The 18,769-nt window shown below is 33.0% G+C and overlaps 2 protein-coding genes across 4 annotated transcripts in view; one reads left to right on the top strand and one right to left on the bottom strand.

The window, feature by feature from the left end:
- The window catches only part of LOC117908764 (putative nitric oxide synthase), a 49,898-nt gene extending 42,763 nt beyond the window's left edge, over positions 1-7,135 (top strand). Inside the window, exons 7-13 of the mRNA XM_034822475.1 lie at positions 2,368-2,413; positions 3,121-3,239; positions 4,867-4,980; positions 5,055-5,162; positions 5,253-5,342; positions 6,550-6,659; positions 6,749-7,135. Coding sequence (XP_034678366.1) covers positions 2,368-2,413; positions 3,121-3,239; positions 4,867-4,980; positions 5,055-5,162; positions 5,253-5,342; positions 6,550-6,659; positions 6,749-6,998 — 837 coding nt within the window. The 3' untranslated portion in view covers positions 6,999-7,135. The remainder of the gene's footprint in view (positions 1-2,367; positions 2,414-3,120; positions 3,240-4,866; positions 4,981-5,054; positions 5,163-5,252; positions 5,343-6,549; positions 6,660-6,748) is intronic.
- A 2,620-nt stretch (positions 7,136-9,755) lies between these two features.
- LOC117908606 (receptor-like protein EIX2) lies at positions 9,756-13,697 on the bottom strand. Of its 3 annotated transcripts, none has more exons than XM_034822259.1 (2): positions 10,233-13,697; positions 9,756-10,017 (listed from the first exon to the last, which is right to left on the bottom strand). In XM_034822259.1, the coding sequence occupies exon 1, from the start codon at positions 13,590-13,592 to the stop codon at positions 10,236-10,238; it is 3,357 nt and encodes a 1,118-aa protein (XP_034678150.1). In that variant the 5' UTR covers positions 13,593-13,697; the 3' UTR covers positions 9,756-10,017; positions 10,233-10,235. The 3 variants fall into 3 exon arrangements, with proteins under 3 accessions (XP_034678150.1, XP_034678151.1, XP_034678152.1); XM_034822260.1 differs by having other exon boundaries at positions 12,191-13,694; XM_034822261.1 differs by lacking the exon at positions 9,756-10,017 and having other exon boundaries at positions 10,243-10,317; positions 12,191-13,694.
- Positions 13,698-18,769: the final 5,072 nt, after the last annotated feature.

Here is an 18,769-nt window from a genome sequence, read left to right as displayed (position 1 = left end):
ACTAATTAACCACCTTGTCCTGGACATACTTGTGACCTTAGAAGGATCCCATATGTGAATAAGAGAAAATGGAAAATCACATCTATTATTTCTCAACGAGTATGGAACACGATGACTCTTTGCAAGTTCACAAATTTCACACTTAAGAAAAGATAAATCAAAACCCTTAAACAAATCAGGGTACATTATTCTTAAAGAAGCAAAATTTAAATTTCCTAATTTTTCATGTTGCAACCTAATCTATCGTTCTCTGGGGACTTCCTTTCACTTGGTATGTTTGGTTCTCCTAATCTTGCGGAATTAGGTAGTATAGGCCCTCTCTTTCCTCAACATTGCCAATCGTCTTCCCTATAGTAAGATCCTAAAAAACACACTGATTTGAGAAAAATGTTATTGAATAGTTTTGAGACTTTGTAAGCTTGCTAACGGACAACAAATTTGCTGATATCTCAGGAACATGTAAAGCAAAGTCGAGTAATGTCTTTATTAATGGCTATACTCCCTTTTCCATGCATTGGTATATTCGAGCCGTTTGCCACGACAACCTTCTGTTTTCTAGAGCAAGGGATATGAGTTAAAGAGTTTTGACTCTTGAGTCATATGATCACTTGCTCCAAAGTCAACAATCTAAGGAACATGCTTTAGGACTGATGTCATGCAAATAATAGGTTGGGTTATACCTGACATCCCAGATATCCTAGCTATAGACAGAAATAAGAATAGCTTCCCTATCTCGGGTTGCATAGAATTAAGAAGCCAAGACACGATCATGGAGTTCTTAGAGTCTCATGATTCAAAGAGAGGATCAGTAGTTTTGGGAGCCTTAATCATTCCCAAAATGTAGCCCATCTTCTTCTTGCTCCTCAGAAACAGCTTCGTGGAATGAGACTACTCTAGAAATTTTTTTCCATTCAATTTCTTTGTAGTGATCTAAAGTGTAGGGTTGTCAAGGCTTCCATTCAATCTGTTTGGGTTTGAAGAAACCTCAGGAGATGTCGTCCTAGATCCTTCCGACATTTTTTAGAGAAAAGAGCACATGGGGATAAAGAAGATGAAAGCAGAGAGAGAAAAAATCTCAGTCCAAGTACTAAGATCTTGTTACACAGATGTTGGACCCAGAAAAAAGGAATTCTTCAGCCAAGTGCTGAGAATAAAATAGGTACAAACGTCTCTAGAAAAGAAAAGAAGAACCCTAGTTCAACAGCTCTGATACTATGAAAAGAATTGCTGAGAAAAGTATCTTTATTGCTTGGAAAAAGTGTATATATATGTGTACATTTGGTAAAGAAGGCCAGAAAAATAGGAAACCTATAGAATCCTAAGAAATCAGGAAATTAATTTAAATCTCCTAAAAATACAAAGTTTGACTTCTAAACTAATTCAAATCTTCAAATCTAAAGATCCGCTAATAGTTACCAATGGTGACATCACAATAATGATACGAAGTGAATTATTTAAGCTCCCTTAAGTCTGTGCTCCCATTAGATGTCAATTTGGTATTAGTTAATTGATAATATTCTTTTTGGACTTGCAGCTCAAGATGCTTATGGAAATGGAATCCCATTTCTCCTTCTAAGGAGTTTAATGATTGGAAAAGAGAAGCCCTCTCCAAAAGTTGTTTAAAGTATTATTATTTTTTAAAGCAAAAGAAATCCTTTAAACCATTGGATCATGATATTAGTCATTCAGTTTTTATCTCAAGATCCAGTACTATATGGCAAAGAAATCCTCTGGATATGGGTTTTGTCTCATGGATCTGTTGCATACATCTTGGTAATGGCTAATGATTCTCAGATTGAATCATGCAAGATTGATATTGATTTATGTAATAGCAAAAATACCGCTAGGTTTAACGAAGTCAAATTGGCATTTGTTTATTTAGTTGCAACATTCATCAAAAGTGTTTATTATTTTTCTGTATGTTCTGATCATGTTTTCTCATTGTTCTAAAATTCAAGTTCAGATCATCATTATATAAATAGATATATGCCTTGTGAATCCATGTTTTTTGATCTTCATTATCAAATAGTTTGAGTTTAGTTTTGCCACCTTGGCTATTTTCATTTTCAAATAATTTGACTTATTCTTTTGTTTTTAACCTGCTTGTTCTTCATATGCCTGTTGTAAATTGAAGGTTTAGTTGCAGGATTTCTACCTGTTGTTTTGAGATAATTATATGATGAAGTGGCATGTAGAGAGGTTACTTCAGTTTTGCTTTTCATTTGTTTGCTGGTCCTTTTGTCCTTAAACTGCTGGCTTCAAAATCTAATTATCAGTGATTTTTGCTTTGATTTTGTTGAAATTTAACTTCCATAAGTATGTTTTATAAGGACATCCTGTGAATGTTTAATGTCATTATTCCTACAGGGCTCAGCTAATGTTGGAAAATCTGCATTCATCAATGCTCTACTAAGTGAGTTTATGCTGTTGATTTGACATGTTCTCTTTGTTGAGTTGAGGGGAACCTCCTTTATTATGGGTTTAATAGGCTTAGCCTTTTATCTAGTATAAGCTCACTTTTTGAAAGCTAACGTTGTTATTTTTGAAAGCTAACAAAAGTTTGGATTAGGGGTGTAGAAGTGTGTGGGGCTTTTTCTTCCTCGTCTTTTCCTGGTGCATCCCCCCCTATCAAAAATAAATAAATAATATATATATAAAATAAATAAAAAACCATTCACACACATGGTTTGTGCACATTTAGCATCAGACTATTGATTATATAAACTTTTATCTGCTAATTACTATGTCACATGGACTTGGATGCATTAAATGTGTAAGTTTCAAATATTAGGATAATGTGATTGTAATGTTAAGAAAATAGGTCCGTCTTATTATAGTTATAGCAATCTTTTATTAAAAAAAATTTATTATAATGAGCAAATTTAGTAGAACTTTTTATGATTGACAATTAAATAGGAGTTGCTAGAGATTAAGTTATGAGTTTATGTTAGTATAATGTTCACCATAATATTGTAATCAGACACCTCATATATCAATTTGTCTGCATGCTGTCTAAGTATGTCCTACTTCTTGCCATCTTTTTACTGTTATTGATTATGGTTTCACTTCTGAATTGGATTTTTTTTCCTACTTTGGTTTACTATAATTCTGTGATATCAGAGATGATGGCCCAAAGGGATCCAGCTGCTGCAGCAGCACAAAGATACAAGCCGATACAATCTGCTGTTCCTGGAACTACCTTAGGTCCAATTCAAATTGATGCTTTCCTAGGTGGAGGGGTATATGCCATTCTCATTTGTGTTTTTTCCCATCACAAGTGTTCCTTTTTGTTCAATTATCTGTCTTTTATTTGGAAGAATTTTTTTTTTCTCGTCTGTTGTGCTTCATTCCTGTAGTTCTGAATCCTAATTTTGGTGTCAGTTCACCAGTTCCTATAAACCAGAAAGGAAAGCATTGGTGGTTTTGTGATTCAACTAGGGTGTCTTTTGAACCTCTTCAGAATATGATAATTTCAAGAAAATACTGGACTAATCCATTAATGGAGAAATGCCAATTTTCTTCGTCGACCTCATTCAAGTGGATGAGTTTTGTAGCTTTAGATGCTTTGTGAAATAAAACATAGAGATTCAACTTTAACTGTCACGACCCAAATTCCGGGAAACCCAGAATTTGGCTCATGACCCTAGGTCAAAGGTTTGACCCTAAGGGTTTCTCCTAATCCATGCTAGCAGTCAACCAAAATGCTTTGAATTTTTTTTTTCTCTACGCATAATCACGCTAGAGCTCCCTCCAACTAACAATCCAATTTATCAACATACTAACCACTACTCAAGAGTAACCAGATATAATAATTATCACTAAAGTCTAGAAATAAGAGTTCACATTTGAGCAAATTAATCAAAATAAAATCTCATTACAAAAATATAGTTTCAAAGTTTGCTAATACAAGTTCCAAAATAAGCCAACATAACAAATACATTACAATCCACTAGGCCGCTCCAAAATCTCCTGGGGCATCCCGAAGCCCTCCCTACCCCATCTATGTATCCTCAGGAGTCACATCTACATCTTAAAAGATATAAGAAGGAAGGGGTGAGCATTCCACATTGCTCAGTAAGGTGCCTTACACCCAAGGGGTTAATTGGGATTACTAAGTTCCAAGTGAACACAAAAGAAACATTCCACCAACATTGATCAACCCATATATTTTAGTTTCTATAATTATAACAATTTCACAATTTTCAACAATTAAATAAAATGTATATGGATATGTGGCACACAGTCATACAATGCACTATCGTTCTCGGGCTTTTACCGAAGGATATGTGTCCATACTCAAATACACTCCCCATTCGAAGTCTTCTCGGGGTAGATTTTTGGGTCTTTCACCTTAGGGATCTCACTCCCTCTTTAATTCACCTCACATGGGTAGATTTTTGAAACTATATTTTTGTAATGAGACTTTATTTTGATTAATTTGCTCAAATGTGAACTCTTCTTTCTAGACTTCAATGATAATTATTATATCTGGTTGCTCTTGAGTAGTGGTTAGTATGTTGATAAATTGGATTGTTAGTTGGAAGGAGCTCTAGCATGATTATGCATAGAGAAAAAAAAAAAAATTCAGAGCGTTTTGGTCAACTGCCAATGTGGATTAGGAGGAACCCTTAGGGTGAAAACCTTTGACCTTGGGTCATGGGCCGAATTCTAGGTTTTCTGGAATTTGGGCCATGATATTAACAGAGCATCAACACATGCATGCACGAGCTGCTTTGGTCATTTACAGGATCTACTTTGATATTTCTTTGGTCTTCCCTAAATATTAGAGAATTTAAAGTGTATTATTTATGAACAGCTCACCCAAGCCTAAACCAATGCCAATCATGGTTTTTCATCATTGTACAGAAATTATATGACACACCTGGCGTTCATCTTCATCATAGGCAAGCTGCTGTTGTTCATTCTGAAGACCTACCTGCCCTTGCTCCTCGAAGTCGCCTCAGGGGCCAATGCTTTCCTGTACATTCTCTTCAAAGTTTCCTTGGAGATTTCTTGTCAGTTTCTATTTGCTTAGGTTTTTCCTTTTGCTACAGAATTTTCAAGTGGCCTTTGATGATAGTACATTGAGCAGAATTAAATCTAATGGACTGAATGGGTTTTCAATATTCTGGGGAGGTCTTGTGAGAATTGATATTGTGAAGGTTTGATCTCATTGTCTCTTTCATATGGTCATCAAACTGGTTATGGGTGAATTATGTAGTTTTGACATATTAGTTTTTCTGATGTTTCAGGTTCTCCCACAGACAAGATTGACATTCTACGGGCCTAAGGCATTAAATATTCATATGGTGCCGACGGACAAAGCAGATGAATTTTACCAGGTAATATTGAGCTGCATTTTAGGTTGATTGGATCTTGTATATTCTTTAATTTTAAAATTTTTGCAGTCAGCCTAAATAGGTTACAATGTACCACAAGAATTTCTATATCATTAAATGAGTGTCTTGAGACTACTCATTTGGTTAGCAGTTTAGTTTTACAGCCAACCTTTTTAATATATTAAAAATCTTTGTTGAAGCAACTCTTCAAACTTAAATTGGAGCCATGGATGTATGTATTGGTGGAAGGGTTAAATATTGCAAAGATTTCATGAACATTTTCCTATGTCACAATCAAAAGCTGAATTAGTATTTTAATATGGATGTATAAATGCTGGAAAGCACTCTTGGTTGGTCTTTATAGCCGAAGTGGTGGTAATGTGCTGCTGTCACCCAAGTATTCATTAGATATAATGTTGGCATTTGGTTAGCAGGCATAACACGAAATCATGAATACCTTGTGTAGTTGCTGAGAAAATCCTTTGAAAAAGCAGAAAATTGAATTATGAATCTTCTTCCTTTTTTTTTTAATCACTTTGTTTTAATTTTCAAGAAATTGTGTTAGGTTCTATTGTGTGGAGGTTTCGGGTTTTATGTGTTCCATACAATGAAGAAGGAATGATTCAATATTCTCTTTTGTTTAGCTTGTCTACCCTTGAAATTGGAAAATAATTGTCTGGTGCTGTCATTGTCTTGGTTATTCTCAAGTAAATGCCCTTATTTGGCTTATGAACATTTGATCTTGGAAAATTCATAAATGAGATTATTCATTTACCTTGCTGCTGGAAAATGTGTTTCCTGGGTTCATTGATTTGTCCCATATGTTGCATGTATACAATATAGGTTTGGAATCTAACACATAAGGAAACAAACAGCAACAAAAAACACCCACAATATCTCCATTTGGAAGCTGATTTCATTTGTGCACAAGCTTATGATAATAATTAAAACTAAAACAGCACTTAGATATCCTAAAGATATAATTCAATATTATGCAATGTCTTGTTGTTTCTTGTGTCTGTTTGCGTTGTAGGAGAAGTTCTGAATTCTGGTAAATGCGATAAAATAAACTAAATTCATGTAGCACCCTCCTTTCTTTGGCCTACATAAAAGCCCACTAGTTCTATTATATTCTTTGATCCATTTATATCTCCTTTTGTTGTCATGTTTCTGTACTGGGTGATGGGAGCTTTAAACCTGATTGATGCAGAAAGAACTTGGAGTTCTTTTGACACCGCCAACTGGAAAACAGAGAGCAGAAGACTGGTTAGAGCTTGAAACAGAGCGCCAACTGCAAATAAAATTTGAAGATAGTGACAGGTTTCTATAATTTTGCTAATGGTTATTATTACTAGATTTTGCTTTTCTGTGTGCATTGATCAGAAATTTACGAGTTTATGCTTGGGCAGGCCTGCATGTGATTTGGCAATCTCGGGCCTAGGATGGATTGCTGTTGAACCAATAGGCAGATCACTCAGAACTTCTGATTCAGATTTAGAAGAAACTGCCAAACAACTGCAGTTATCCATTCGAGTTCCGAAGCCGGTGGAGATATTTTTAAGGCCTCCAATTCCAGTGGGGAAGGGTGGAGGAGAGTGGTACCAGTACCGGGAATTGACTGAGAAAGAAGTGGAAGTGAGACCACAATGGTATTTCTGATTCTGCTGATTTTGTTAGCTGTTTGTGTATAATGAACTTGAAAGAGTTCCATTTTTTCCATATAGAAAGAAAATGAGAGGAATGTATTGTATTATGATTTCCATGACCTAGAAAAGGGAGAACAATTTTCATAGTCCCGTTCTTGTGTATGAATATGTAGGCTATGTCTGGTTGTCTAAAATTTGAAGAGAAATATAAGGAAAAGAAAATAGAAAAAAGAAAAAGTAAAAAGAAAATATAAATAAATTTAAAATTAATAAATTATTTTTATATGTTATTTCATATTTATTTCACTTAGTTTTATTTTTTATATAAAGATTAAATAATTTAAAGATACATAATTTTTTTTTTATTAATTTTAATTATATTTGATTTTTTTGCTATTTTTATAGCGAAATCAAATATATATAAAAAAAAAAAAATGTTTTTTAAGCATTTTTTTTTCTTTTTCTTAGCACTTTCGAGCAATCCTAGGCAAATTTGGCATGAAAATGACTTGTCTTTCCCTCTTATCTTATGGTTTGGAAATGGTCCGGGCAATATTCTATATCATTTATAGGTTTTATGTCACCCTTTCATCTAAGGGTGGCTCAATACAGGATCCATATTCAATAGTATTTATTATATGTTATACTACTCATTGTAAAATATAAAATGCCAAAAATCGTTATTTCAAATAAATGTACTTGAATTATGTTAAAAAAAGGAAAATGAAAATAAAAATATCAAGCATTAATTTTTAAATCATATAATAATTTATTTAATTAAAGGGTCATTCTGACATTGAAGTATGAGAAATTGTTTAAAATTTTAGCATCCTGGCGTTTATTTTGGTTATTACACATATTCATAATAATTTAATAATCAAATTATTCAAACCACTTTTAAAGCTTGGGTGTATGTTTGATAAATTTCTTATTTTTTATTTTTAAAATATAAAAAACTCGATAGAAAAAACAAAAAATTTACTTTTTATGTCGTTTGAAACTCTTTTCAAATTTTAAAAGGTTGAAGAAGCTAAATTTCTTGTATCCTTGGATTTTTTAAAATATGCTTAAACCAAAAAACCTCTATCAAACACTTAAATGTTGGCACAATTAAAAACCTCTATGAAAGGATATTGAGCTTATGTCAAAATCATAGGAGGCTTTGACCTATGGGCGGGATCCTAAAGTGGTCATATATCTTATGGATTGGGTCACTATTGATGGATACTAATGGCAACAAGCATTCTTAATAGAGGCAACATGATATCTCATAGACTGAGATGGTGTGTCCCCTTGGGTGATTTAAAGGACATGTGACCATGAAATCTATGGTCAAAGTAATTCTTTTAGTGGAATTTGACATATGCTTATTGGAGTTAAAGTATATCAATTGATCACATAACAAGTGGGATCTATAGCTCAAGGATTTGAGAAGTAATCTTGATAGGTGATAGCACTACCTTGTTAGATTATGAACACTAGTTCATGGGGAGTCTACATGTAGTGGATAGTAGGTCACGAACCTAAACTTCATCTTATTGTTATTTACATAGGACATTGGAGTGTAGATGATTCTCTTTAGTGGAATGTTAAATCAACTTCAAAATTAGATTATAAGGGAGCCAATACTCTTATGGGTCTTAGTTATCATGATGACATAGTTTATGAAGGTTGGATTGACTTTAGGTTCACTCTTTTGCATAAGGGTATTTTGATAATTATGTAAGGTTACACAAAGGATAGTGAATAAGATCTCTAAATTAGGTTGGTTAATTAATCAATTAGGGCCTATTTTAGGCTAAGTTAAGTGACCCAAGCCTTAATGGGCTCAAGTTACTTAAGCCTAGTAAGGGAACCCTATAAATACTCCTTTAGGGTTTAGGGTTTCAATCACTTTTTGATAAGATTCGTTTTCCACCTCCATAGAGAGAAAGAGAGAGTCATAGCTTTCTCCATTCCAAAGCCTACACTTTGGAATGCAAAGATCATGGTTCAAGTCATCGGGTGGAAGATCTTGGGTATACGAGACCTCTAAACTTTTTAAGCTTCATCTTCATCAAATGGATTTTGATTTGGGAACATCCAGATCTAGGTATGAGTTTCAAATCTCTAGATCATTATTCTAAAATGGTTTTGAAGCCATTATTTTCCATTGTGATAGATTTAGAGACGCCTAGGGATAAATGCATGCACCTTACAAGATCCAAGGCGTGAGAATAGAGTAATTCATGATTCCCAACAATATATATATATACATATGCATACCTTATGAGATCTAGGACATGGAAACAAAGTAATTTAGGGTTCCCAACGATCTTGCTACTATCATGAATGGAGGCAAACTACCAAACCATGTAAATTATTAGTGTCTTTTTTGGATTTGTTTATATTCTTCTTTTACATCTTGTTTTCATTATTAATTTCATTGATCCACTTTTGTTTCTCCGTAATAAGATAACTTCATGTGAGAAAAAACTTTAGAGATTAGAAAGAAAGAGCTTTTGCATTTGTAAGAGTTAGCAAAGAAATAGAGAGAGAAAAAATGTCATAATTACTTTTCTTCTTTCCTTAATGTTCAATTTATGATTTGACTATCAATAATTCAATGAAAACTTATGTTATATATAACCAAATAACATTGTCTTTTATTTTGTTCAAATTTAATGAATGAAATTAACTTGTTTTGGAATGAAAGAAATATTAATTTTAATTAGAAAGTCTAACAATAATATACCTTCATATCTTTTTACAATACTATTTGGATGAATTATAAAGCATCAAAACACAAAATAGTAGCATTACATAACGAAGATTATAAATAATGTGTCCACAAATCTCTAAATAAAAGATAAAAAATCATCTTAAGAGTATAAACAATCATCAAAATAAAGCAAGAAACCTATTAAATCCCAAAATCAATTATAGAAGGAGAACTTGAAAGGACCAAGCTATTTGCATTCAAACATACATCTATCCCACATTAGATAATACACCACAACATGCTAATATGAGAAGAAAAAGGAGTTGAGATCCTGCAAAACAAAGTAAAAAAGCAATGTTCATTAGTTTGAAAAAATCTCTTTAGTCGGTTCAATGGAAAGAACATTTTCATAAGCAATATTCTTGGTTTATGAACTTTAAAATTATTTATCCCAAAAATAATAGTTAAGGCCTACTTTTCTTTCACAACCATTGGCCTTTGAAACAAGTACAAATAAGAGAGAGGGTAAGAGAGTGAGAGTTGTACCATTTAGCTTCGAAGACTTCTTCTTACTCTAGCCATATTTATTGCTATAGTCGCATAAAACCAATCTTTGATTTTATTCAAGAAGCTGAAATAGGCATATCTCAATGAGTTATTGAGTAGTAAAGTTCCACACACTCCCCAAAATCCAACAATGAATCCAAGAGCAATGCTAATATAAAACCACATGTCATTTCCATCTTGCTGAATTTTGTCTTCAATGCTACCAATTGGAGAATCTTCCTCCATTTTATCTTCTGGACACTTTTTCAAAAGGGGTAGTCCACAAAGTGTAGGATTTCCCTTATAAGAATAAGTATTGAAGCTTTGAAGTTGAGTACCTTTTGGAATTTTACCAGATAAGTTATTGTCAGAGAGATCTAAGACACTGAGACGACTTATTTCCGAAAGGCTAGTTGGAATTTCACCAAAAAGTTCATTTTGAGACAAATCAAGAACCTCTAATGACTTCAATTGACCAATTGTTATAGGGATCAATCCAGTCAAATTGTTTCTTGATAAGTTTAATGAAACTAACTCAAGAAGATCAATAATCTCTTTCAGAATCTCCCCCAATAGATTGTTGCTTGAAAGGTCAATACTCCTTACAAGTCCAAGAGTATTCTTATACTCAAATTCACTTCCTTTCCATTTAATCAATGCCTCATCAACGTAGGACTCATTCATAAACTTTAATGGGCCTTTATAAGCATAAGACCCAAATGAATAATTATGAGCAACAACCAAACTCCCTTTCTTAGTCATGGCAGTGAAATTATTAAGGCATCTTGGTATAACACCTGATATATCATTACTTGAGAGGTCTAATATCTGAATTTTTTTCAATTGACATAGCTCTGAACATATACTTCCACTGAATCGATTAGATCGTAGGCTTAGAATAGTCAAATTTGGAAGGCATCCTCCTATCCATAGAGGGATTTTCCTTGATAACCTATTTTTTCCCAAATCAATAAGCCTTAAACTTGTACAATTCTTCAAAGATGAAGGCAATTCTCCCGTTAAATTGTTGTTGCGCAAATGTAATGTTTGAATCAATTGCAAAGAGCCCAATGAATTTGGAATCTTCCCAGAAAATTTATTATTTTCCAAATTAAGGACTACCAAACTTGCCCACTGTGGCCAACAATTGGGCAGCGCCCCTGTTAATGAGTTGTTTGAGAGGTCAAGATAGACCAAATACGAATTAGCAATTGTACACAACAAAGAAATGGACCCTGATAACTTGTTATTGGAAAGATCCAACCTTGTCACAGTAGAAGGAAGTTGTGGTATTGAACCCTCAAAACTGTTTGAGCTTATATCAATGTCAGGATAAGTACCAAATCGTGATGATAAATTGGGTAAGACCCCTCTGATCTGATTGTTGGAAATATTTAAGGTATTGATATTGGAAGTTAAATTCCAAAACCAGTCTGGGAGGACATCTGAAATGTCAGAATTGGAAAGATCAAGCTCTGTCAAATGCCTTTGAGTTTGAAGCCAGCTAGGAAAACGAGGTCCCAATTTGCAGGAGGCTAATAGCAGAGAACCCAATTGATGAGATGGAGGAACCCACATCAAGCTCATGTTGAAAGTGAGAGAGTTGTAAGATAAGTCTAAACGATACAAGTTGGATAGATTAAAGAAATGAGCTTCAGAGATGACACCTTGCAATGAATTTGAACCAATATCAAACCAAGTAAGCATGGCTAGTTGCCCAATACTTTCAGGTAAAGTTCCATTTAGTTGATTATAATCAAGATATAACCTTTCCAAGACTGAAAATCCAGTAAGATAAGGAACTAATCCTCTGAACCGGTTATTAGACAAAGACAAAGTCCTTAATGTGCCATTTGCGCAAGCCAACAAGTCTTGTGGAAGTTGTCCAGTGAGATTGTTGCTATCCAACTCTAATTCGTCCAAATAACATAAATTACTGAAGGATTTTGGAATCTCACCTTGGAGTTGATTCACAGAGAGAGAGAGCCTTTCAAGAAAAACCATGTTCCCAACTGTATCTGGAATTGAGCCCTGTAGTCGATTCGATGAGAGATCAAGAATAACAAGGCTTCTACCAAAGGATTTTGGAATCTCACCTTCAAGTTGATTGTGAGAGAGATAGAGTTCTTCAAGAGAAACCATGTTCCCAACTGTATCTGGAATTGAACCCCGTAGTTGATTAGAGGAGATATCAACATGAACAAGACTTCTACCAAAAGTCTTTGGAAGACCTTCAAGTTGATTGTAAAAGAGTTCAAGATATGCAAGTGAAGCTAACTCTCCAATTGCGCCCGGAATCCCTCCTTGAAGTTGATTGGAAGAGAGAGCAAGATGTGTAAGACGCGTCATGTTCCCAAATGTGTCTGGAATCTCCCCATAAAGTCTATTTCCAGAGATATCAAGAAGTTCAAGGACATTCATGTCCCCAAATGCAAGCGGAATCTCACCTTCAAATGCACAGTCTCTGAGGTCGAGATATGCAAGAGAAATCATGTTCCCAAAAGCATCAGGAATCGAACCATTTAGATCATTGCTAGAGAGATCCAGATGAACAAGAGTGGTACTGAAGTTGAACAGCCATGGGTATATTGAAGAATTGATCAGATAATTGTTGGAAAGATCAAGGAAAACAAGAGGGGCAGAGGAATTAGCATGGAAAAGAGACCCAGTGGTGAAGGGAGGGAGGCCACAACCATTTAAGTTTAAGTGAACGAGAGAAGGGAGTTTATTAATTGCTTGTGACCAGTGGATGGCTGCACCAAGATCAACCAAACTCAGGTCAAGGAATCTTAAAGACGAAAGATGAGAAAGCCACTCCAGGTCCCCAGAATTCAACTCATAATAACTACCGCTGAGGTCAAGGGAAAGCAAGTTGGAAAGATTTCCCAGTTGAGTGGGAACAGTTTGAGTGAAATTGGCATGAGAGAGATTGAGGTACTGCATTTTGCTGAGAGAACCAAGGAATGAAGGTATTTGCTTGCCTTCAAAATCATTATAGCTGAGATCCAAATGATACAAGTGCTCCAATTCAAGCAGTGAAGGACGTATCTCACCTCTTAGAGACTGGTAATTACCGTATTCATCGATCGGCGGGGCAGGAAGACGAAGCATGGTGACGTGACCTGAACGATTACTACACTGGACTCCTCTCCATTGGCAGCAATCTCTTTTATCTTGTTCATCTCCCCACAAGGAAAGAAGGCCATAATCATCAATGAGGCCATGTTTGAACTTAAGGAGAGCTTGTCTCTCCCCCTCTATGCACCCAACTTTCCCCAGAGTGGTTCCAAGGCCAAGTTTGACACATAGCAGCAAAAGCACAAGAAAGCTAAGAAGCTGCTCAAATGACCGTACAGCCATGGCTCTGCAACTGCTGATTTCTTTTATGAATTCACACAAGACCAAGCACTCATATATCTATTTGTGCTCATTTCAATTCTTACCATGTGAATAGTAAATTTGATTGATTCAAATTTCTTTGAGTTGTCGGTTTTTTTTTCTGGCCCTACCATGTGAATGCATTTTTTTCTTGGAATGAAATTCTCTGGTAGCCGCCTTCTACTGTATGCTGGGCTTTGACAAAAAGACATGTCATGATTAAATTTCTTCTCTACACCTACTCCCTTTCCTTGTTTTTGTCCTATGGTTAGTGAGAGAACTAAATATTACTCAAATTAATTTTTAACTTCTACATTTACATTAAACCTTAATGGGATTGAATCTTCTATCTGGGATTGTATGCATTTTAGATATAAAGAAATCCTATTTTTTTTACATATGATGTCTTTTAATTTAGCTCACATAATTGATTAAGACATCCTAATACAAAAATCAAATTTAATATTGACAAATGAGGAAGAAAAAAAGGGTTTGTTGAATTGATAAGTCATCAAAGGTGTGAATGAGGATGTGACAACTTGCTACCTTTATTGACTTCGTCCCTTAACACATGGTGTTGGTTTGAAAATCATAACAAGTCTTCAAAAGGCTGCCAAATACATCAAAAGTACATATAGTCTTGAATTATATAATCTCTCTTGGTAAAAGAAATAAAGAAAAATTGGAGGAAAAAAAAAACACCGCTACTGTTCACGGGCAATAACACCAATTCCCAAGCTCAAAATCTGATCTTCACCGTTCATATTGTTCCTACTCGAGTTTTGAACCTTTCCTCCAAATTTTCACTCAATCGAACCACAGATGAAGCATAATTAGCTTATTGATAAAATTTGGACAGATGTGTTTTTTTCTCTTTCTTCTCTCCTCTCTGTTTTTTTTCCCCCATTTTTTTTAATGTTTTTTAATGCAACTGACTTGGGCCCCAAGCATGTGGGGCCCACTCCCCCACATATAAGGGAGCCCAACAACAAATAAATCATAAATGGGTCAACCTGCTAAATAGGTTAGATGGATTGATTCACGTATAAATGGGCTATAAAAATTGGCTAAATAGGATGAGAAAAGCGAAAAGGAAAAGGAAGACGAGCAAGAAAATGAACAGTCAATACAGACGAATTTGAAGTAAAGCAAGCTCTAAGGTTTCAGAATTATGAGAGAGCAGGAGTAATGGATTTAGATATGAAGAAGACGTGGTTGAGGTAGCCAACAACTTGCTACCTTTATCGACTTCGTCCCTTAACACATGTCATGATTAAATGGTTTTTTTTTTATACTTTCTCCGATTTTTCTTTGTTTCTTTTACCAAGAGAGATTGTATAATCCTATGGTTAGTAAGGTCCCACTACTCGTTTTTTCTTAAATTTTTGAAGACTTTTGACACGGTTAACTCAACCATTTTGGGGCAAATTTGACATCACATGACAATATGAAATGATATGAATTCATTTAACCTACTCAATATTGTTTATATAAAAATTGTATCCACTCATTTAACCTGCTCAATAAATGAGTCATGTTTTGGCTTGATGGCTCAACCTGTCTAATCCAGTTCACCTGGTTACAAAATCACCTTAAAATGACATGTTTATATATGTACTCACTCTTTTATGAACCATTTAACCATATAAATTTACTAATTTTATATATTAAAAATTATATAAATTAAAGATAGTTTTTATTTGTAAATATTTTATAATTTAAAAATGAAATAAAAAATAAAATAAACTTTTATATATTTAAATAACTATAAAAATTTTAAAAATTATAATAAAAATGAAATAAAATTATAAACAGGTATAGAATTAAAAGTTTAATTTATCTTCTATCATATAAAAATATTGTAATTAAAAATAATTAATTAAATTAATTAAGCTTTAGAAAACTTAAAAATAATTCAAAAGTATTTCTAAAATATTCTTTTATATATAAATTTAAAATTTTAAAGAGTGTAAACAGTATTGCTAGGTTTATGGGTAATCCACGTCAGTTTATAAACAAGTCAATCCACCTCATTTATTAAATAGTGATACACTTGTTAAGTCATTTAGATATGATTATTAAATTGTTACCATATGGATTGAGTCAATTTTCAGTAATTTTTTATTTTTTTTATACCTCAAGAACACCAGCCATTACCACCAATGCTAAGCTTGTAAATTCAAATTGGGTACAAGAAATGCATTTGTTTAGACTTATATATTAGTTAGTTCTAGTTGATTTATGAAATAAAATTAAAAAATCTACCCCTAATTTTAATTTCTTGTAAGGAGCAATTGAAAGAGGTATCGAAATACAATATTCAAATCTCTTAAAATTTTGAAATAGACATTTAAATCATTATGGCTATGAACGTTTGGTTTCAGAAAGTACAAAGAAAAGAAAGTCAGATATACTTTAAATTATTAATAAATTTGTATATTTTTAAATCATTTAATCTTTATGTAGAAGAGTTAAATAAGTGAAAACAAAATAAAATAGTATATAAAAATAATTTATTGACTTTAAATCTATTTTTTATTTTTCTTCACTTTTTATTTTATTATACTTTTCCTCTTTCTTCAAATCTTTTGAAAACCAAATATAGCCTACATATCTACACAAATGATCGAAAATAGAATGTGTATATAGACCGACATTAGGATGATAGACAAAGTCCAACCTTGCTCTAATGGAGCATGGAAAAGGCTTGGAGGAGATAGGTTTGAAATTTTATTTTTTAAAACCTAAGATGCATTTGATTATTATACTATTCCACCTTTGTATATAAATGGAAATAAAATTTGATTGAATTAACTTTTTTTTCACTTTAACCTTCTTAAACATATAAAATAAAAATTCAATATTATTTCTTATAAACAACAAAATATAAAATTTTGTGAAATACTTACTTTGTTTATATATAAATTATATTTTTTTATATAATTTAAAATTTAGAATAACACAATGGAGAGTTATGGAGCGGGTATGGGATTCCGCTTTCTTACCTTGCCTCACTCTATTTTGCTTTTGGGAAAAAGGATTAGAGTGTATTTAGCTAATTAACCGGGGTATCAAGATGGAATGACCCACTTGTTGCATCTTTAGCAACAAATGTTCACATCTTTAAAACTTTTAATTAAGTTAGATTTTATACGTTTAATCTTTACAAACCTTTTAATCCTATGTGAATGCTCTTAATTCAGTTTCGGACTAAGTCAATCAATAGGATATATTTGCAAAATAGAAGATAAAGAACGAGAGATTAGACTATCTTTAGCTTTAATGTTCCAACACACACAAGACATTAGTACGTCTTCCCCACACTTCTATGTAATGGGTTAGATTGAGATATTTCCATGGATAAACTATAAGATCATGTTTGGTGTGTAAGAATGGGGAATGAAAATAAATATTTTGTTTTCATTTTTATTTCTCCTTTAGTAAGTATGAATTTGGTGATTTCAATTTTCCTATTTGAATACACTAGGAATATTATAAGCTTAAAATGATTATTTGTTTATATTCCAACATAACAATGAAAAAATAAATGAAAATTTTGATAATAATACCCTTACACATGTTTTAAAATATTTTTTTTATGTTTATTTTAAAAGAATGTGATTTAAGAGTTTTATTTTTAGCTAAATAATAAGATTAAAAAATAATATTTATTTAATAAATACAAAAATAAGTAATAAAAACCTAATAGAAATATAAGGATTAAATAATAATTTCAAGATATTATATATCATTTCCTATACCTAGGAAATCAAAATACCCCGTAATGAAAATCAATTGAAATCCCACTTATGGGTGGGACATTTCTATCAAAATCATTTCTTATTTCTTTCCTACTATTATTTAACTTATTGAAATATAGAAATTGATGTAAAAATGATGAAATATTCATTCTAACTCTTCATTCCCTCGTTCCAAACAGGTCTAAATTCCATTGCAAACTTCTCTATATCAAATCACCATTTATGATATAATAAGATTAAAAAAAAATATAAACGTGGTTATTCTTATTTTTCACTTTCCGCTTCATGCACACTATTGTTTTATTTAATTGCTACAACCTGCAATGTTTAATCACCATATAACAAAAGCCCTAATGCAAAAATAAATAAATAAATAAATAAAATAAAATAAAAATAAAAGAAAATAAAAAATTGTAATACTTATGTAACGACTCGCACCCAACCAAGTAGATATTGTCCGCTTTGGGCCCAAAGGGGCCCTCATGGCTTTAAAACGCGTCTACTTGGTTAAGAGGAGTCTCTACATATATAGCGTCAGGAACTTTCTCCCCTATCCAATGTGGGACATCACAAACACCCCCCATGCAGACAAAACATCCTCGTTGTGTCCCATGAGATTGCAAGGTCAAACAAACAAACATCCCTTACGGAGCCAAACAAACCCCTACACCGAGGTTGGGAATCGACTCTGATATCATTTCTAACACGCCCAAAGACCCACTCCAAGGGTGTGACAGTCATTTCACCTCAAACCCGAAGGCTTAAAGTGTAACCTGACCCAAACAATCATATTGTAATTGGAAGTAACCAATTACCAAAAACCTATTCAGAGTAGCGGAACAAAATTCTAAAATCTTCAAACTTAACTTTAAAACTAAGCATCCATCAACCAAAATCCATTATCCAAATAGATTGTTAACTCAAATAAATCAAGTGCTAACAAATTTTCATAATCTCCAAATCTCAACTTCAAACTTATAAAAAAAAAATATATTTAAAAGCTCAATATCTAAAGAGCTTTCAAAACCAAATAATCCAAAGGAACATAAACTCATAAGCTAATAATGTCCAAATAACATCCTAAGCAAAATCCTAATGATGACCATTCCCCGACCTAGCCATCACTCCTCGCCCGAACTAAGGGTGCCCGAAAAGTAATCAACAAATAGGAATGAGCTCAAAGCCCAATAAGGAATAATAATGCAGTCCATGGATCAAATATTTCAAGTTCACTTGTAAAATAAGAGATATTATAACCAATTATTTTCATAAACCTTTGAGTCTGTTTTGCCAATACATTCAAAACTTTTAATTGTACACTTTCAATTCTGATTCAAACATTTTCATATCAAATTCAATCAAAACATTCAAATCATTTATTTATTTTGGTCATCAAAC

This window comes from Vitis riparia, chromosome 19 (genome assembly GCF_004353265.1).
Source record: "Vitis riparia cultivar Riparia Gloire de Montpellier isolate 1030 chromosome 19, EGFV_Vit.rip_1.0, whole genome shotgun sequence".
In the NCBI taxonomy this organism is placed as follows: Eukaryota; Viridiplantae; Streptophyta; class Magnoliopsida; order Vitales; family Vitaceae; genus Vitis; species Vitis riparia.
This window is presented reverse-complemented; position numbering and strand designations above follow the sequence as displayed.